General features: G+C 44.8%; 1 protein-coding gene across 5 annotated transcripts in view; it reads right to left on the minus strand.

Annotated features, from left to right (window-relative positions):
- The window catches only part of UBN2 (ubinuclein 2), an 855,287-nt gene that overhangs the window by 699,823 nt on the left and 133,881 nt on the right, over positions 1-21,583 (minus strand). For 3 of the 5 annotated variants that reach the window (XR_013262361.1, XM_077452497.1, XM_077452495.1), the window contains one exon: positions 21,210-21,311. The exons of the other annotated variants lie outside the window; for them this stretch is intronic. Coding sequence is in view for 2 of the 3 variants with exons in the window: in XM_077452497.1 (XP_077308623.1) it covers positions 21,210-21,311 (102 nt within the window). In the remaining variant the exon portion in view is untranslated. The remainder of the gene's footprint in view (positions 1-21,209; positions 21,312-21,583) is intronic. 5 annotated transcript variants of the gene reach the window in all.

A 21,583-nucleotide genomic window follows, 5' to 3' on the forward strand; every position in this document is an offset into this window, starting at 1 on the left:
CATGCAAGTAGAGCGAACCATCTTTGCAAGCCTCTGTACTTCAGATTGTGAAGTAGGGATCCTTGGGAACTTCAAGTATTGTTTCCTCCGCAGAGGGAAAAAAAATAAAAAAATAAAAATAAAAAATCGCATGTCTTTCCTCCCGATCATCTGAGGGCAATACCCCATCCTGTCCCCATAATTCTCTTGGACCCTCCACTGACTGTTAAGAGTCTAAGGTGGGGAGGGGGATCTAGGACGCTTTCTATACACTGGATGGAGGATGCGATTAAAGCCGATCATCTTCCTTCTAAGCCTTGTAAGGCAGAGGAAAATGCATCTTCCGTCACCTCTACAGGGGCTGAAGTGTGTGAAGCAGTTGCACCACCGCTAGCTTCCAATGACTCACCCTGGCTTGCCATGTCTGATCTCTCCGAAGAGGAAGACAGTATAGAGGCATAACTGGGATTCCCAGTGCCTGGGGTGGAGTGACACCTTAGGTACCTTTACGGTAGGTCTGGAAGACATAGTGCAAAGCACAAGCAGAGGTACACACAAAATAACAGTTCTTTTGCTACTAAGTAACAATAGTTTTTCCTGTCTGGAAATGCCCATTTACACCCTTACATGCCCAGCACTCTGGTGTCTTAGTGTGACAGACTGCCTCTCTTCAGTTAAGTCTTTCTGAAATGAGTGTGTGATATAAAGCCTCAGGTGGAACCCGATTGGCATCCTCAGCGCTTCCCCTCAGCTATGTGGCGAGTGCTGTGTGTGTGTGTGGACGTTACATCCATACACAGCACCACATGACCTTGCGGACATGCTCCTCTGCATTCTCAGGCCCTGCTAGGGACCCAAATGGCAAACACAAAGTAAGGTGAACGTAATATACACCTCTACAAGGGGGAGGGGGAAGGGGTGGGGGGGTTCTGTCAGCATAGGTAGTGAAAGTTACTCCTTATAGAGGAGACATTTATAAGGCATATAAGGTATATTGAAGGAAAAAGCAAAGCTTCTTCCCTTACCTTGTCCTAGCTGCAGGATACTGCTGATTTAACAGACAGATCCAACTTTCACCCATCACGGCGGGTTGCGTTTAAACACGCTCAAAGACTGGGGCCCTTATTAAAAGGGGTTCTGCTCATTTGGGCCTTGTATTGCACCCCTCAGGACAACTTTAGAAAATGTAGCAAGACCAAAAAGAGTCCTGGTTCTTAGGGTCCAGCTCTCAAAGAGAAGCATTACAGGCAAAACCTCGTTCTTGCATCGAGGTCCAGGTAGATCCTATGGCGGCAGTGGCGAGGATGGATCCGATTGTGGAGGTTTCTTTAAATCCAGCATTGATCTCTCCTGGAGCTTCCGCAGAGCACATCTTCACTCGTGACCAACACCTTAGACACTGGCGAAAAAACTGAGTGCTCCTGGAAGGAGGAGGGGTTATATATAGGGGAGTCAACTTCCTGTATTGGTTATACGAGTGTCAACACCTGAAGGTAGGCCTATAACACACCAAGTAATTACTTGAGATTCTGTGTCCTATGATGTACGATAAAGAAAATATAAAAATGAATTAAATTTTTTTATTATATATATATAGAAAAATATAAGTAAAAAATGTGCAGTCCAAAAGTAAAAAATAAGAAAATTGATATAAGTAAAAAAAGACAATGATATTATAAATGTGTATGTGTGTGAATAATGTAATATAATAATCAATGAAATTATTAAATTATGTGATGAAAAGGAACACAAAAGAAACAAAAAAAAGACTAAGTTAGACTTAACGGTGACGGTATTTCTAAGAGCCTTTCAGGACAACCCCCGGAGAGAGTGTAGCTCCACCTTGTCATTAGGAAACACATGCCCACTTTAAAAACACCTCCTCTTCCTACATGGCTTCAGTTATTGTGGCCTTCCGACACTGTAAAACAAAGCAGAGAAAGCACAACACCATGGTAGAACTTAATACACTTACTAAGCATAACCTAGGGAGGGAAGTAACGGTTGTCCTGAAAGGCTCTTAGAAATACCGTCACCGGTAAGTCCAACTTAGTCTTTCTCAAATCGCCTTTCAGGACAACCCCGGAGAGGATAACCGAGAAACTTACCCTAGGGCGGGACTACTGCCTGCAGTACCTTCCTGCCGAAGGCCTGATCTGCCGCAGACAGTAGATCTAACCGGTAGTGCCGGAGAAATGTCGAATAACTGGACCAAGTGGCAGCCTTGCAGATTTGTTCAGGCGTTGCACCGGCCCTTTCAGCCCAGGAAACTGCCGTGGATCTAGTAGAGTGAGCAGCAATACCTGAGGGAGGTATTTCTCCTTTTGCTTTATAGGCTTCTGTTATAGCCAGCTTAAGCCACCTACCCAGCGTACTCTTAGAAGCTTTCTCCCCCTTGCGTGATCCAGAAAATATCACAAAAAGGGCGTTTGATTTTCTAAAATCTTTAGTCATTTTCAGAAACTGCAATAGACACCTTCTCACAATCCAATGTGTGAAAAACGTCCTCTCCTGCATTCGCTGGGGTTGAGAATGAAAAGCTGAGGATACTTTCGGTAGGAATGCTGGATCCGTCCTCAGTACCACCCTGTCCTGATAAACTAAGGAAGGGTTCTGTAATAGCTAGAGCTTGGAGCTCGCTGACTCTCCTGGCCGAGGTGATGGCCACCAAAAAGATTGTTTTTAAAACCACCTTCTGTAAAGAAGCTTCTTGTAAGGGTTCAAATGGTGCTCCCGAGAGACCCTGTAAAATTGTAGACAAATCCCAACTGGGAAAGTCTTTAAGGGCTACCGGTCTACTTCGAGCAAAAGCCCTAAAAAATCTAGAAATTAAAGTCTCTTTAGATAAAGTCTTTTCAAAGAAAACCGATAAAGGCAGCCACCTGAGTCTTCAGGGTACTGGCTGCGAGACCCTTCTCCATTTCTTCATGAAGGACACCGTGCTCTTGACTTTGAGCTCTCTAGAACTACACCAGGAGTTGAACTTCTTCCAGACCTTCATGTAAATAGCCTGTGTAACTGCCTTCTTGCTAGACAGCAGGGTCTTCACTACTTTATCTGAGAGACCTTTGGCTTTTAAGAGGTCCTCTTCAGAAACCAGGCAGTTGGCTATAGAAGTTACACCTCTGGATGATTTACTGTCCCTTGGGATAACAAATCTTTTCTGAGTGGTAACCTCCATGGGGGCTTCGAGGCTAGGTTTCGAAGATCCGCGAACCAAGGCCTTTTTTGCCAAAAAGGAGTGACTAGTATTAAGTCTGTCCCTTCTTCCCTGAATTTCCTCAGCACTAGTGGAATTAGAGGAAAGGGGGGAAAGGCGTAGCACAGCTGGTAGTGCCAGGGGTGAGCAAATGCATCCAACCCTATTGCTGCATCTCCTCGGTGAAGAGAAAATAATTTGTCCACCTTTGAGTTCTGCTGGCTGGCAAAAAGGTCTACCTGTGGAACCCCCCAAGCCTCGGAGATCATCAGGAACACCTCCTGATTCAGGCTCCATTCTGCCTCTAGCAATTTGCGCCTGCTTAGGAGGTCCGCAAACAAATTCTGAGAGCCCTTCAGATGCACTGCCGATAGTGAGGCTGTGTTCTGCTCTGCCCAGGCTAACAACAGATTGGCCAACTCCATCAAGCTCCTGCTCCTGGTTCCCCCTTGCTTCATTATGTAGGTAACCGCTGTTGTGTTGTCTGACAACACCTGGACATGGTGACCTCTTAAATTCTGCTGAAAGGCCACCAAACCCAGAAAGATCGCCTTCAACTCCCTCCAGTTGGATGAACTTTGAGCTTCCTGCTTGGACCAGACCCCCTGAGATGTCTGACCATCCAGGTGGGCCCCCCAGCCCCAGGCACTTGCGTCTGTAGTAAGACGCTTGTCCACAGGAAAGGTCCACACCAGGCCCCTTGAAAGGTTTGCCTGGTCTCTCCACCACCAAAGAGCCCTTTTCGTCCTTGACGAAATTCTTAACTGCTTTTCCAAAGGATCCTGATAGGACCAGCTTGACAGAACCTCCCTCTGAAGGGGTCTGGAATGGAACCTGGCCCACTGAACAGCCGGGATTGCTGTCATAAGCAGGCCCAGAACTGCCATAGCCGTCCTGACTGAGACTGCCTGGTTGCTCTGTATCCGCTGTACAGCTAGCTGCAACTTTTCCTGTTTTTCCAGCAGCAGGAAAACTTTCTGGAGAATCGAGTTTAACGTATACCCCAGAAATGTCATTTCCTGTGAGGGGATCATGTTCGACTTCTCAAGATTTAGAAGCCACCCCAGGCCCTCGAGGTGAGACTGGGCCCTCTGGAGATTGACTAGGACCTGCTCCCTGGAGTCCGCAAAAAACAAAAGGTCTTCCAGATAAGGGACGACTGGAATCCCCTTCAACTTCAGGGGCTCCAAAGCCTCTGCCATAATCTTTGTAAAGACCCTGGGAGAGGACGAGAGTCCGAATGGCAGAGCCCTGAATTGGAGGTGCCATACCGAACTCCCCACCTTCAATGCCAGGCGCAGGAACTGCTGCGATGCCTGATGAATGGGTATATGAAGGTAGGCATCCCTTAGATCCAGGGATGCCATGAAACATTCTGGGGTCAACAACTTTCTGATGGAAAAAATTGTATCCATCCCGAATGAACCTGTTCAGAACTTTCAGATTCAGGATTAAACGGTACTTCCCTGAGGGTTTTTTCACCAGAAAAATGTGAGTAAAAACCCCTGCCCTGCTGGCTTACTGGGACTTGAATTAGAACCTCTTGCTGTATCAGCTCCTGTAATAAAAGCTTCATTGCAGAGGCCTTCTCCTGATCCCTTGGCAATGTTGTCACATAAAACCTGCTCGGGGGTGGTTTTGAAAATTCCAACCTGTACCCCTGATCGACAATGCTCTTCACGAACAGATTTGGAGACAGCCTGTCCCATTGTTAGCGAAAAGCTGACAGTCCCCCCCCCCACTGGGGAGAGATTGTCACTTGCTCTTGGGGGACTGCTCTGGGGGAGATCTAAAGAGGACTCCACCCTTGCCTTTGCCCTTCTGCGAACCCCATCTGCTCTTGCGATCCTGGTCTTTTTTATGGGACTGCTGAAAAGCACGAAAATTCTTTTTGGCAACCTGCTTTTTCTTAGCTGGAAAAGCATTCTTTTTATCGGCTGTCCTATCCAGCACAGACTCTAAATCGGGTCCAAAGAGCAAGTCACCCGAGAAGGGCAGACCACACAGTTTGACCTTAGAGGCCGTGTCCCCAGACCATGCTTTCAGCCAAACTGCTCTCCTGGCTGAATTTACAAGAGCCAAAGACCTGGCGGCCAGTTTAACCGATTCTGCTGATGCATCCGCCATATATTTGACTGCATTCAGGATCAGTGGAAAGGACTCTAAGAGATCCTTGCGGGGTGTCCCCGCTTCAATATGGCTCTTCAGCTTCTCTACCCAACATTCCAGGTTCCTGGCCACTACCGTAGCTGCCATAGCTGGCTTTAGACTGACTGATGCAGCATCCCAAGCCCTTTTAAGGATGGAGTCAGCTTTTTTGTCCATTGGGTCTTTAAGGATCCCCATATTCTCAAAGGCTAGATCAGTTCGTCTGGATACCTGCGAGAAAGTTGCATCGACTCTGGGTTTTTTGTTCCAAACCTCTGAGTCTTTATCTTCGAAGGGAAACCTTCTCTTGAGAGCTTTAAAGAAGAAAGGGGCTTTTTCTGGGTCCTTCCACTCCTTTCTCACCGAATCTGAGAGGACCCTGTGGACTGGAAAAACTCTCCGTTTTGTTTCGTCCAACCCCTGGTACATTTTGTCATGAATTGGCAGCTGTATTTTTTCTTCTTGAATTTCTATAGTAGTGTAGATTGCTTTAAGAATGTCATCTACTTCCTCTAGTGTTAGCTTGTACTTAGAGCCCCTGCTATCTTCTTCCTCTTCCTCCTCCTCAGAATCCCTGAAGGAGATGAGAGTACTACCCTCTTCGTCTCCAGAATCCTCGGTCTCCACCTGTCTGGACGATGCCCTGGGGCTGGGCGGCAAGTTCTGAGGCTCGGTCTGTGCGGGAGGGTTTTGTATCAGGATGGACCTGACTGAACTCAAGGAGTTTGTCAGCTCTTTAACCGAAGAAAACAAATCCTTATATTGCTGGGATGTTTCCTCTTCCACCAATCCTCTGATACAATTTCTGCACATTGCCTTCTGCCACGAATCTCTGAGGGGGGTCTTGCAAGAAGGACATTTTCTCTGACCTGGTCTAGCTTTTCCTAGTGATTTTTCCTGAAACGACATGCAGGCTTAACTCACTAAAAAGCTCTCAACAACCGCTTCGCTTAACACCAAGCCAGTGCAGAGACCCACCACCAAACAGACCACTAGTGAGACCCCAGAACTAGGCTGCAAGGGGTCAGAGCGAAGTCACCTCTGACCTGCAGTGACAGGCCCCCAAGAGGGGGAAACAGACAAAGACATAGCCCAACAGTGAAGCAGAGGGTGCCACTGCACCTTACATACCTGGGCTGGACCGGTGCTAGGGGCGCCTGTCTCCGCCATAGCTGGCTTACATTCCTCCATCGCTGAGTAAGGCAGCTATACACAAAACAGCTCCGTAATTTTTTTGAATTTTCCCGGCCGCCGCGTCATCAGGGCCGGCGGCGGAAGCACGCGGTCACCTGACCCGCCCCATGATCCCTGCGTTCCAGGCGCTTGAACCACGGCACCACGCCCCCTCAGAGCGCCCGCGCGTCACCGTAAACGCCGCTGTCGCCGCCCGGGACCCGACGCCGAAAACTGAGCCACGCCGCTGACCTGCAGCGACCTCCGCCAGAGACAGAGCCCTCCCTGCGCTAATCCAGCGGACACCGGGCACCCGACGCCGGCACTCCGAGGGTCCTTACTCCCGTGAGATGGCGAGACCAGGAGCTCCAGGAGTCCTCTCCCACTGGAGATGCTGCTGGGGGTCAAAAAGAAACAAACAACCAGTACCTGAGGTAAGCCTTACTCCCCTACAGAGAGTGTAGCTCTCCCCTGGTTCAGGCACATGCTTCCTCCATGGAGGAAACACAATAACTGAAGCCATGGAGGAAGAGGGGGTGTTTTTAAAGTGGGCATGTGTTTCCTAATGACAAGGTGGAGCTACACTCTCTCCAGGGTTGTCCTGAAAGGCGATTTGAGAAATATCAAGTGTAATATGTAAAACAATTACAAGTGTACATGATGATGGACCAAATATATGTAGACATCCATATTTTGACACACACACATATTATATAATAAATAATCATCATTTATATAAACATACAGCAGCAAAAATGCTGATCTATAATAACACAATAATCATAAAATGAATAAACCACGTGTGTGTGTATATATATATATATATATATATATATATATATATATATATATATATATATATATATATATATATATATATATATATATATATATAGATAGATAGATAGATAGTGAAGTTGAAGTGGAGTGAAACAATAGAATGAATCACGTTATACGCAAGAGCATGTGTGGAAGGCAAACTACGGGCTTGAAATAAACGACCTATACATATAGAAAAAGGAGTGAAGAAAGCCCACTTGAAGCCGTAAATACACACAAGTGGAGAACAAAAGATGATTAAATGACCCCAGCCTTGTGCTACCACGAGGTACGACCGGAACAATATTGTTGCAGTCTTCCAAACTGCAGGTAGGAATCATACGCTTGCATCGATAGATATCTTGCTCTGTATGGGGTGGTTAGCCATTAAATATGCTATATTAAAAATGCAAAAGTAGAAAAATCCAGTGACAAGCATCGAGAACCTCTGCATACAAAAGATGTATATTTAACATTTAATATATACAAAAAGCCCTACAATGTGTGGTCCTGTATAAAGCAATGGCTATGTATGTGTGTGGTATAATATATATATATATATATATATATATATATATATATATATATACACACACACACACACACACACACACACACACACACACACACACACGCGCTTACTAAGCAGTTCTGTCGTCAAATATCCACAATGGATAAATCAATAAAGACATATCAAAATAAAGAGTATGAAGTACTCCATACACCAAATAAATAAACCTATTGCTAAAACGAAAACATTGATGTATCTAAAAAGACAGCAGAAAATAACTGCTTATAAACAAGCCTGGAACCGAGTGAGGAAAGGTACCGCAAACACGGTTGGGACCAGAAAGGTTAAAGAAGAACTCTCCAAACCACCAGTTATGTTAGATGTTATTATGAACTCCCCAATTATAAATAAATGCAAATTCGAAATGTCTATGTCAATGTATGTATATAGATATAGCAAGAGAGGACATAATGTAAGGAAGATTGATATATTAATGGAACAACTGAACCCATAGTGATAGAACAAATAATGCTGTGGGTGCCCCAAAGAAAGAAAACAATCATGTATTTAAATGAAATAAACAAAATGGATGAATGAATAAATGACCATCGTCACTCATAAAAATGGGATACATCCCACTCAAAGTTTAAACCTAACGGGATTCTTGTATTGAGAGAAAATATCCAGTAAACTTTGCGTTTGCAAAGAATCAGAAATTTGTCACCCCCCCCCCCCCCTTTTGGGAGTGACAATTCTCTTAATGCCCTGAATGCAGAGACCTGTGATAGCCTTATGTGTACGATTCCAATGTTTGGCCACATTAGTAGCCTTTTTTTGTCATATAAATGATCATGTAATCTATCCTTTAAGCGTCGTGTGGTTCGTCCTACATATTGTATTTGCCAGATGTCACAAGTGATCACATATCTCAAAAACTGAGTGTTACAGTTAAAGAAAGAGGGGATTTCAAAAGTGTCGTCACTAACACGACTGAATATATTTACCTTTTTTCATGTGGCGGCAGTAATTACAACCCCTCCTACCACATTTAAAGTTCACTCTTGTAACCAGTAAGATCCCGACCGGTCGGTTGAAAACAGACTAGGTGATAAAGAGCTACCCAGCAAGGGTGCTCTACAGGACACAACCCTGATACCTCCAGAGATACCTTTATTGATCCTCATCTACTAATTTCAGAATAACTGAAATACCCACCAGCATTTTGGCCAGAATTTTTGTGTCAACATTCATGAGTGAAATCTGACGATAGGAATCACATTCTCATGGATCCTTCCCCACTTTGGCGATCAGGACAACCTAGGCTTCTCTCAGAGGGAGGTAATCTACCGTCCGACCTTGCCATATTAAACACTTTCAGCAGGCGGGGGGCCAAACCAGTCCCAAAAGGTGTTTACCATGCCGAGGGGAGGCCATCTAATCCCGGGACTTCCTAGGTGGGAAAAGAGGCAATCGCCTTCTCCACCTATTCCACCATAATACTGGTTTCTAAGGCATTACTGTCCTCCTCCGATAACTTAAGTAGGTCACCAGGTTCTCCGTCCTCGGAGGAGTACAAGACCTGTATAATTCTTTATAGAATTGAGCAAATACTGTCAGGATATCAAAGGAGTCACACATTTCAGTTCTGGAGTTGTTATATACCGATTTAATATAGACTGGAACATAGTCTGGCAGCTCCAAGTGTCTGCCATTCTTGTTGCCAAATTCAAAAATGCGTCTACGTTGCACAAGGTTGAGCTTTTTGGTACGATCTGTTAGGACTGTCCTGTACTCCCTGGTTCTGGTCTGTAAAGTCAATAGCCTCTCCCTAGTGGGGTCCCTAACATATTCTGCCTCTGCTAGCGTCACCTCCACCTCCGTTTCTTTGTTGGAAGCCAACTGTTTCTTGAAACCCTGCACTTCGGCCATAAACACCCCTCTTAGCGTGGCCTTGAAGGCCTCTCACTGGATAAGAAAGGATTCAGAGTCAGCATTTTCAGCCCAGAAATGTTGGATAGCCTCTACACACTTAATCTTTATATACTCCTCCAGTAACCAACTGGCCTCCATCCGCCAAATATGTAAACCTGGTTTCGGCCCAAGACTAAGCTCAAGTAGCATAGGGGAATGATCCGAAAAGGGCTTTGGGTAAATAAGCAACATCCTTGACAGGTGCCATACCGTTGCCCTCCATCAGTATAGTGTCTATTCTGCAGAGTGTCTTATTAGTTTCCGAATAACAGTCCTTTATAGATCAAGATGAAAATGTCAGACATCTCTAAACCCATGAGTAGACATCCAGCCCGTGAGTCGTTCCAAGTCTATCCAAGGCCGGACCAGACACAGACTAGAAATCACTTAGTATGAAGATCCTCCCCTCCGTCACTTCATGGGTAGCCTGCATCATATCATCCAGGATGAGCTAGCGGAAAAGGAGGAGGAACATACAAATTTACAATCGCAGAGCCTGACAGTATCTTTCAAGTAGGCAATCCCGGCGGTCAGTGGCCTGCGCCTTCTCCCTCAGCTTCTGCATGTCATGCTTCATGAAGGGGAACTCCATTCTGAGCTCCTCAAAGTGATCAATGAGCTTGTTCTGGCACCCCTGTATGGCCGCCATTACCTGTGTCAGGGATGTTTCATCTACCCCCTCCACTTCCTTGTCAGCTCTGGCCCAGCAATCTTTTAACCTGTCCAGTGATCACGCCTTCTTATTTCTGCTTCCCTCTGGGGCTTAGGACTCACCCTGTCCTGTGTGGGAGATGCCTGTAGCGGGGCCTCCACGGATCTCTGCAGCGGCAGACATTCCTCCTCCTCCTCCTGTCTATCGGTGCCATTTTGAGAGCCCCAGGCAAACTGTGCCAGCCGTTCTGTCAATTTAGGGCAGGGGGGGCCGTATTTCACCATCCCCAGAGGTGCCCTAGGGGTCCCAAAGCACATCCCCAGCAGATCTCAATATTGAGGTGCCACTCTCACAGGATCACTGCAGGATAGTCAGTCTGCTGACAGAGCTCAGGTCCTGCACTCCTCACATGTCGCGCGCTGGCTCCGTCCCCCGAGCTCCATCACTTTAGTTAAAAATTGCCCCCTAACATCATAAACCCTCCATCTAGACCCATGTTATTCCACAATTTGATCAGTTATCCCTGTAAAAAGTGCTAAGTTTGCCTTCACAAAACCCAGGGCAGAAATAAATCAGAATTATTTTAGATCGAATAGTAAATCTTTATTACGCCATCAATTCGCTTATAACATGCACTACTATGAATGTAATTTAATTAGCTTCCCTTGCGGCAAACATTATGTGGGAATGACTATCCGCAGTTTTTCTATTAGGGTTAATGCGCATATCTCGAATATAAAAAAGTGGTAAAAAGAAACCGTGTTGGTTACGCCCAATTCTGTAATGCGGATAGAACTGGTACCCAATTTTTGTCAATTAACAGATAAGTTCCGACTTAGCGTGGGGGTTCTGCCAAGAGGGAGAGTATCACAGCTTGAGACGTACTGAATTTATGCGCTTAAGTCATATTTGTCTTGTATGAACATGGAGCGGGACATCGATGCATTCATTAATAAGGCTTGATGTGCCCACTCCATGTTGGCTGGATGCATTCCATGTGGTCATGGAAGAACTGGCACCCTTAAGCCTGGGGGGGCAAGGTCAGTCGAGTAGCCCATTGCACCACCGAATCAGCTCACTATCCATGCCCACCTGGTTTTATAATGGTTAAAGCAAGACAAATATGGCACAGCATGAAGCAATCACCCAGCTCTTTACCCATGTGATCAGCTGTGTCCAATAACAGCCAATCACATATAAATGACAGCGTGAGGTGAAGGGACCCGATCAGCAGCATCTCCTCGCAGGGGAGACTGTACAGGGCACTGATTACAGTGCAGCCCTAGCAGTGACCAGGGAGTAATGCCAGTCTATGCCCAATCAGCGCCTCCCCATCAGCGCTCTTCAGTAAAGGAGAAAAATAACTTATTTACAAATAAACTTTTTTTTTTTCAAAATATTCGGTCTTTCATTTTTTAGCAAAGAATTAAGAAACCAATGGTGATTAAATACCATCAAAAGGAAAAACTCCATTTGTGCGAAAAAAAAGGCCAAAAATGTAATATGATGTTGCATGACCGCGTAATTGTCATTCAGAGCCCAGGTTCCCACTGATAGCGGAAACAAAATTATGCAAGTTCAGCTGAAATTTTCAGGAACATTTGTGTGGGTTCCTGCACCCCAAAGTTGCCAAAACTAGTACAGAATCTACTTTTGGGAACCAGTGCAACACAATCAGGACAGTGCCATTGTTACAGATTTGGCATGCAATCTTACAGATTTGGCATGCAAATGTAAAATTGCATGCCAAATTGCTCCAGTGTGAACCAGGGCTCAGTGTGAGAGCACTGAAAGCGATCCTGAGCAGGAAGGGGGTAAAAGTGCCTGGCAAGCCAGTGGTTAAATAAGGATGAGGGAGAGGAATTTGGGAGAGACAGTAGAAAGGAAGAGAGGGAGGAGGGGATAGCCTGGTCACCGCTCACTTACTTGTCCCAGTAGGAGGTTCACTGGCTCAGTCAGTCAGTGTCTTCATGTTGTGACATTGTGATTTGTGACTGCTGAATTTCAAGTTTCTCACCTGCACACCCCCTTTACAGCACACAGGCACAGGGGCTGCATGGAGTGTGGGCGGGCACAATGAGTAGGCAGAGCAGATCCCTTCTCCCATTAGTTTAGAGGATGGGGAAGGCTGTACTCTAAGACTGAACACACACACTCAGTCCTGTGACAGGTACAGCTAACACCCATCACAGGACATGTCGCCGGCTCGCAGCTGCAGTACGGGATGGAGGGATCAGCATGATCTTTCACTGCAATTCAATAGCTAATCCAGCCCTGTTAACACCCAAACCCCCACCCCCGTTGTCGAGAGCTATGGAAACTGCACATGCGCGGTTCTGAGCTGGCAGCACAGAGGCCCTTTTACAGGGAATCAGAGCAGCCTGGGGGGAAATCGCCACTATGGCCTCCAGCCCAGCCCGCCCCTGCATGTGGTATCTAGTCAGAGGGATCCTTATGGATTTCTGTCTGGTTTCCAGTTGGAACCTATGTTGGGTGTCTTGCTGGCACTTTTTTCAACTTAAATTTTTTTCACTACCGGGTTATTTCCGGTAAGTCACTTACTGATGCATGCAGATTTGTGTCACAATCAGTTTTTTGCCATTTAGATATGACCCTAGATGGTGTATGTCAGATTCCCTGTTTTTAATACTAGTAGGACATTGTACAATATGAGGCATTTATATTAGCCTTCATTTTAGATATGCATATTGCTATGTGTTTTCGAGTCTATAATGTAGTTTGCGTTATTCTTGTAGAGTTTGACAGTTTTCATCCATGTAAATCGCACACTCCCTCTATTCTTATTCCATTTTATTTTATATGTGGAGATTTGCAGCGACTTAGAGAGCGTGACTTATCACACCGCTGCTTAAGTAGAGGTTTGGGCCACGCTGAGTCACATGTACGCTCTCATAAAATCATAATGTGACTTGAACACGAGGCGTGGTAAGCACGCTGATGCTCTATTGCCAGAATGAGCCTCAAAATGAGGCTGGGTCCGCACTGCATCATTTGTTTGCCCTTATCAAATCATCATGAGAATTTAAAAACGAGGCGTAGAACGCATGCCAGCACCATATTAGATCACCTCCAATTGGAAAATCCAGGTGTCCCCAGTTGCTACTACTTTGACTTAGTAGTGGGCTTAGCACTATATGGCCATACGGTGTAATCCCCATATTTTCTGAATATGTTCAGGTGTTTTAAATAGCCTCGCAGGAGTTAAATGTCATTTTTGTATGTGTGCGTTGTAATCTTTTGTTCTGTCAGTTGCAATTTTTGACACAATTCCTCATTGGTCAAGAGGTCTATATATACTGCTGTATATTATGCACGAGCCTCACACCCCAGATAATGTCCAATTGGACAGAATGCATCCGGTGATGCTATTGAAATGACTGGAAACGGTTTTTAGAATTGAAGGATACCAGCATTTTATGGAATTTTTTTTGATTGTCTACTCCATGTCTGTACAATAAACCCACTATACAGTGTTACACTATGTGTGTTTTTTTTTCTAACTCATTTCCATGGATCAGCAATTTTGCTTTTAATGTGGATCATTGTATACCATGGAGTTAGTCTTTTGATCAGGGGCGTAACTAGAAATCACAGGGCCCCATAGCAAAAAGTTATATGGGCCCCTCCCTGTATACAGCACCCCCCCCCCCAAAAAAAAAAAAAAAAACTAATGCCGTTGAACAGATTACCCCACCAATGTGGCACCCATGTACCCAGGCAACAGCTTATATTAATTTCATACAAAGTATGCAGTATACTGTATGCAGCCTCTGAAGGACACACATTGCTGACCTCAGTGGTGGTGCCCCTTCTCTCCTGCAACCGTCAATCTCCAATAGATAGATTCATGCATTGCATGAATCGGTCGCCGCTGCAACCCCCTATTCAGGTGTCTGGCCCCGGCGCATGATGGCAGTGTTTGATGGACACAGTGGTGGCAATTTAAGGGCACAGTGGCTGCTGTATGCGGCTGCATGTATCGGGACAGGGCCGACTCGGGGGGCCTGGGAGTCTTAACAGTAAACTTCCATTCCTCATCCTCACGCAGGGGTGGATCCAGAGTCTAGTCTCGAGAGGGGCACTACCAGAAAATACAATTTTTAGGGGGCAATTCTGGCGTTAACGCTTCAATCAGCACGGCACCATAGTTGTTATGGTGTCAGGATGATTGAAACACATTATTTCTATCATTACATTGTTATAGAAAATGAAACCGTTCAACTAACGCTAATGCAGAATCAGTGGGAGCCCCGAGTGTGTCACTTGCCACCGTCACCTGCCACCAGATGCGGATTGTCCACTTGCCACAAGTTGCGGATTGTCCACTTGCCACAAGTTGCGGATTGTCACTTTCCTGCTAAGGTAAGGAATGGGGATTGTCACTTCCTGTGTCCCAGTCTGAGTCAGGCAGAGAGATAATTAGGGCTGCGATTTTGATTGAGGATGATCCTCTGATTGAGATCAGCGGTCTCGTCCATAGGAAAGGCCACGGCTTCGGCCTAGCTCCAGAGCAGCGACCATCTTGGTCAACCCGGCAGCGGCCTAGTAGCGGTGTGCTGATGTCATCACTCACCTGCTTGTGCCGACTACTCTGCGGACAGGTCTGCCTGCTGTCTATTCCGGACAGAGCGGACAATCGGAGATGTGGACATTACAGTATTGGGGGGGGGCGCAGGTGTGGGCATTACAGTATGGGGGAGTTGTGGGGAGATGTGGACATTACAGTATGGGGGGAGATTATAAAAACTGTATGTGCGTTATAATTAATTGAAATTAGTCGATTTAAAAAAAAAAAAAAATGAATCGAACATGAAAATTGTAATCAGTAACAGCCATAGAGATAATCTCTCTGCTGCCTGCACAGTGAGCGAGAGTGGAACTGCCAGGATGCAGGGCAGATGCCGGGTGGTGAGGGTTGATGTCATCTCTCTGCTCCGCCACCCACTGATTGGCCAGTTCACCCACTGAGCGCCCCAGCTGGCAGCTTCCCTTACACTCTCAACTGCCTGCTGAGCCACCGAGCTGCCTCTGCTCGCACAATGTGACTGTACATGCGCGGAATGCAAGGGCAGCTGTGACGGTTCACCGGCCACCCGCACTGCACGCCGTCTTAACGGGCCCCACTCGGCTGCGGGACGCATAGCGCCTGTGTGGGTTGCTATGGCAGTAGTTCTGCCACTGCTTCTGATGTTGGAACCTCTCCGCTGATACCGGAAATGGCTCACTCTCAAATCATAAACTGTAAATGCTGAATTCCGTTGAGGGTTTCCCCTCAGGAATGCCTATTTGACTCCTATGCTGTACAGTATATAGTCCACAAATTCCGGAAAGCGTGCCAACCTTCTCTTTTATTCATACACAAGATAAAGTTTGATATCCCCGGGAGAAGTGCGAGAGACTTTCCATACACAGGATTTATTTGTTGCACATTTTTAAGAACTTTTGAATCATTTTGATTTAATCTCTGGAGCATTCAGGTTGAGGTTTAATTTGTTCATATACACTATATATTGTTATTAGTGCTGAAACAACGAATCAATTAATCGACAACTAATTGATTATGAAATTAATCGATTACTATTTTCATAATCGATTACTCGGCCACTAACGTAATGGGGGAAAAAAAATAAAAATAAAATAAAATGAGCCCTTTATAGTACAAAAAGAGCAAATCGCTACTGTAAATACTGTCCCATAGTAAAAAATGAACCCCTTACAGTAGCGATTTGCTCTTTTTGTACAAATTTTTGTTTTTTTAACCCCATTATGTTACTAAACATCTCAGGCCTGGATCACACCTCTGTTTTTTGGTGCTATTTGCAGAAACACACTACAGTTCATTTACATGGTTTCCTATGGGACATGTTCACATCCATGATTTTTTCAGCTGCTGCGTATTTGGAAAAGACACTTTTTTTTAATGCAAAACGGTGCTATTTTATTTTTTTGGTTCAATATACTTCAATGGAGACGCTGCAGAAAAACATGTAAAAAAGCATTTTTGCAGCAATTTGTTTTTTATGCCGCCGGCGGAGCGCTCGCGACCCGTTCCTGAGCTCCGCGACTGGGGCCACAGGACCCACGGACCCGATTGCCGCTGGTGTCCCACAATCGGGTCAGAGCTGAAGAACGAGGGGAGGTCCCCGTGCTTCCTACTGTGGCTGTCACCGATCGTCTGTTCTCTATTATAGGTGAAGACTATCGGTGATGTCACATGCCAAGCCCCACCCCCAAAAGTAAAAAAAAACGCATACATCTCACACAACCCCTCCCCGTCCCCTAGTGGTTAACTCCTTCACTGCCAGTGTCATTTACACAGGAATCAGTGCATTTAAAGAGCAATGATTGCTGTATAAATGACAATGGTCCCAAAAATGGGTCAAAAATGTCTAATGTGTCCGCCATAATGTAGCAGTCACAATAAAAATCGCTGATCGCCACCATTACTAGTAAAAAAATTATAATAAAAAGGCTATAAAAAAAACTATCCCCTGTTTTGTAAACACTATAACTTTTGCTAAAACCAATCAATAAATCGCTAATTGCGATTTTTTTTACCAAAAATATGAAGAATACATATCGGCCTAAAATGAGGGAAAAAAAATTTATATATATTTTTAGAGGATATTTATTATAGCAAAAAGTAAAAAAAAAATTGATTTTTTTTCATAATTGTCGCTCTATTTTTGGTTTATAGCGCAAAAAAATAAAAACCCGCAGAGGTGATCAAATACCACCAAAAGAAAGCTCTATTTGTGGGGAAAAATTTTGTTTGGGAGCCATGTCACATGAGCACGCAACTGTCAGTTAAAGTGACGCAGTGCCGAATCGCAAAAAGGAGCTTAGTCCTTTGGCTGCAAATTGGTCCGGGGCTTAAGTGGTTAAAGCCTGGTACACACACACACACACACACACACTTTTTTCATTCAACCCAGCAGGCCAAAAACTAAAAAAACATTTCAAGAGCTTGGGAGGTGCCGCTGTACCAACGATCAGACGTTGGTACAATGATCTCTCCTGCTGAGCTATTGTGTTCTGCCAGGGTGATGGCCCACCACCAGAACACACCAGTTAACAGCTTAGAACGCAGACTGGAAGCCGATCGGCAGACCTTTTTCGGTCATGCCCCTGTGACAGAAGCTGGCCGAATGCCTGTTTTTTCTCGGAACAGCCGAATGTCAGCCGGTAACTATTGAACCAGCCAGTGCCGTCCGCCATTTGCCCCATGTGTACTAGGCTTAAAGGCTCTCTTTACGCTTGGAGATTCAACCCTGCAATCAAGTATTGCTGCAATCTCTATTTGTCAAACTGCAACTAACTGGACTAGGGCAACAGACACTCCACAGGACCCTGTTTTATAGGACTGAACAGCAAAACACTTTTCTGTGTTGATGCCCTAGGACATGTCATACACAAAATTTCTAAAATGGCTTTAATATATCAAAATAAATAAATCTTGAGGGCTACTCTAGAGCAACCTGAGACTGCAATCAGCGTCAGGTATAAGGCTGGGTTCACACTGCAGCGGTTTATGAGAACGGATGTGATTCGCACCGCACTGCAGTGCAAATCACATCCAATCTCTGTGCGATGCGAGTTCAGCCATACAGATAGTATAGCTGAATTCGCATCGCACATGGCCCAAACTCGAACAGGACCCTTTTTTTGGTCCGCAGCAGAATCGGATCGCATGGGTGTTCACACCATGCGATCTGATTCCTGTCCGAGTTTGCAGATCGCACTGCGATATGCGAACTGATCTGGGGGTGTCATTAACGTTTCATTGACACTCCCAGCAGTTTGCATAGGGCAGTGTGAACTGCCACCGGGAGGCATGCGATGCGGGAACCCGCAGCGTATTCACAGCGTTGCCGCATCGCTGCAATGTGAACCTAGCCTAAAGTATAAAGGTTACAACCCAGCGTCAGGTGTGGTATAACAATTCCTGTGAAACAAAGTGCAAATTCACAGCTGCTAAGCATTGATCACAATCCCATAATCTGTGAAAACATATATACAAAAAAATGCAGTGCTATGTGATACTGAACCTTACAAATGCATAAATATTGCCATAAACAATGAAAATCAATATTGCTAAAAAAATATATATAACTATGAACATAAAAAAAGTCAATTTTTTTTGTGTAACAAGCAGGCTCACAGTGAAAGAAATTTAGTATTATGCCTTAATATCAAGTGTCCAATTTTCATCAATCCACAGAGACAAACGTGTAAATTGGGGTTTTATACATATTACTGTCCAAAAAGCGACTAGTGATAATCCTGATCAGAAGAAGACAACGACTTCACATATACGCTCACCGCCAACAGCGACCACACACTTACTGTATTTTTCACTCCATAAGACGCACACAAAAAAAGGGGGGGGGGGGAATGTCTGTGCGTCTTATGGAGCGAATACTGACCAGCAGATCTGCTAATAGGGGATTTGTTTCCGTGACAGAATGATGCCCTATGCATCCCTCTGCCCCAGCTAAATCCTGTTTCTCCCCTGCCTTCAGCTGCTATAGGGAGAGAAACCAAAGGCATTGTACTTTAATTAACATCATTCACATGTAATCGCGTGACCATTGTTAAGTAAATGAGGCCGACCACCTCAATTTATATGCAAATCACGCCCCATCCTCTGCATGCCGCCCACCTCAGGTGAGCACAGGAGGCATGTAGGGGTAATCAAAAAGAGGGGCTTGAGGTGCACAGGTGAGCAGAGGTGGTGTACAGAGGTGCAGAGTAGAATGGGAAGGAAGGGTTGGAGTGCAGGGGTTAGCAGAGTAGGGGTTTTGGGGGACAGAGGTTAGCAGATGATGAATTAGAGGGGCAGAGTTGTACTGAGAGGGAGATAAGAATGCAGAGATTAGCAGAGAGATGAGGGAGTTTAATGTAAATACACCTCTTATATGGCTTGTCACTGTAAAAGTCTCAATTACATTGGTGGTTAATGTAAATACTCCTGTTGTGTTGGGGTCAGTGTAAATGTCCCAGTTACATTGGGGATCAGTGTAGAGTGCCCCCTTACATTGGTTGTCAGTGTAGAAATATTATTTAGTCCAACATTTGCTTCAGTTTTTTTTTTTTCATATTTTCCTCCTCTAAAACCAAGGTGTGTCTTATGGAGCGAAAAATACGGTAAGTTTGGTCCACGTAAGCAGTTGAACCACTTCTGGGCTCTAAGTAAAACTGGCTCAGCAGGATCCCACAGGAAAATCCAGAGACATTATCCTCCATTTTAAAAGAGGCTGGTTTAGCGCATTATCGCTAGTTTGAAATTTTATTTAGAAAACATATCAGGGTACACTCACATTTTAAGTGCTTCCTGATGTAATTTTTTCTAAATACATTTTTAAACTAGCGATGATGCCCTAGTCAGCCAGCGGGGTTGGGGTGCATGTGTGTGAACTCGCCCTCCTCTGATCAGGATCATCATCACTAGAGTCCCTATTTGGACAGTAATATGTATAATACCCCAATTTGCACTTTTGTCACTGTTTGATGAAAATTGGGAGAAATTTTCAATAAAGCCCACCGAGTTTTCCACAAAGCCCTCTCCACAATAAAGGGGTTTGCTCACTCTGAGGGAAGTGTGTGTGTGTGTGTTCTCTGTTACAGCTTACATTCCTTTGGGCCAAATTCAATCAGAGAATTTAAATAACCTTCAACATCCTTACAACATCCTACCGGAAATTGTAAAAACTGCTCTGCACCATCTCTTTTTTAGGGAGTGGCTGTTGCACTCTACATCACAGGTTCAAAGGATTTTATTCAAACCGGTTCAAAGTACCAAGACTCAGCTAGCTATTCATCCTATCCAGGACCTAAAATCTTCAAACAATGGTCTTTGGGGGTCACAAGTTTTAAAGGGAATCCGCAGGGCCAGTTATTGCCTCTCAAACAATTACAAGGTTCTTAAAATTAAAGGAGGAACTAAACCCATTGATTTAAAGGTTTCCCCAAACACATGCCATGAAGAACAGTTGCTTGTGCTCTCAGTCTATCAAATTGGCTGGTGTCATAACTGATCACATGTGCAGCACCAAGTGCAAATTAGAAACAGCTCAAGATGGCAGCTTCCTTGGCTGTGTAAAGGAAAGGACGGTTTAGCTCCCCTTTGATTATGAATGGCAGGAGGCAAGATGTGACCCATGAAATCAGGTGTTTCTTTTAGAAGAAAAAGTCTCATAAATTCATTTATAGTGATATAAAAATCTGTTATTTAAAAAAAAAACAAAAACAAAAAAAAAACAAAAAACAATTTAAATGCTTACCTGCTCTATGCAGTGGCTTTGCACAGAGCAGCCCAGATCCACTTCTCGGGGCCTTCGCCGATGCTCCTAGCCCCTCCCTCCTGCCGAGAACCCCCACAGCAAGTGGCTTGCTATGGGGGAACCCGAGGCGCTGCTCTGTGTCCACTGGGATATGGAGCAGCAGATCGGCCCTGCTGCCTTTCTCCCCTTACGGATTTTGATTGATGGCAGAGGGAGCCAATGGCACCATCTGCTGTGTCTCAACCAATGAGGGAGAGTCCCAGACTGCTGATGCTCTCATGCAACATTACTGGATCGAAATGGGGCTCAGTTAAGTATTGGGGGGCCTTAGGGATATGTTGCACTCTGAAGGTTTATCTTAATGCATAGAATGCTTTAAGATAAAAAAAAAAAAAACCTTCTGCCTTTAGAACCACTTTAGTTTGCAATTTTGTAATTAACAATTGCACTTACTGCTTCAGAGTTATCAATAAAGGGATCAGTCTCATCATAGCCATAGCCAATGTCTATAAGATCCTGCATGCGGTCCTTGCGATGGCGGTGACTTTTTCGTCCCTGTAATAAAAATTACTAAGCATAAAAAGTATAGATATACAATATTAAATATACAAAATGTAAACCTCGGATGGCTTTTACAACATTTTTAAAAACATAATACTGTATACATTATGGTAAAAGTATGTTACACTTACACTACTTGAGGGGGGGGGGGGGGGGGGGTAGGGGGGGAAATCGCTTTATACCTTACATGACCAAGTTCACTAATGTAGCCTCTCATATAATCTGAAAGCTTAAAAAGATTGAAAAAAAAAAAAAAAATATATATA

This window comes from Lithobates pipiens, unplaced genomic scaffold (assembly GCF_037356315.1).
Source record: "Lithobates pipiens isolate NorthernLeopardFrog02 unplaced genomic scaffold, aLitPip1_a1.2 Scaffold_23, whole genome shotgun sequence".
NCBI lineage: Eukaryota > Metazoa > Chordata > Amphibia > Anura > Ranidae > Lithobates > Lithobates pipiens.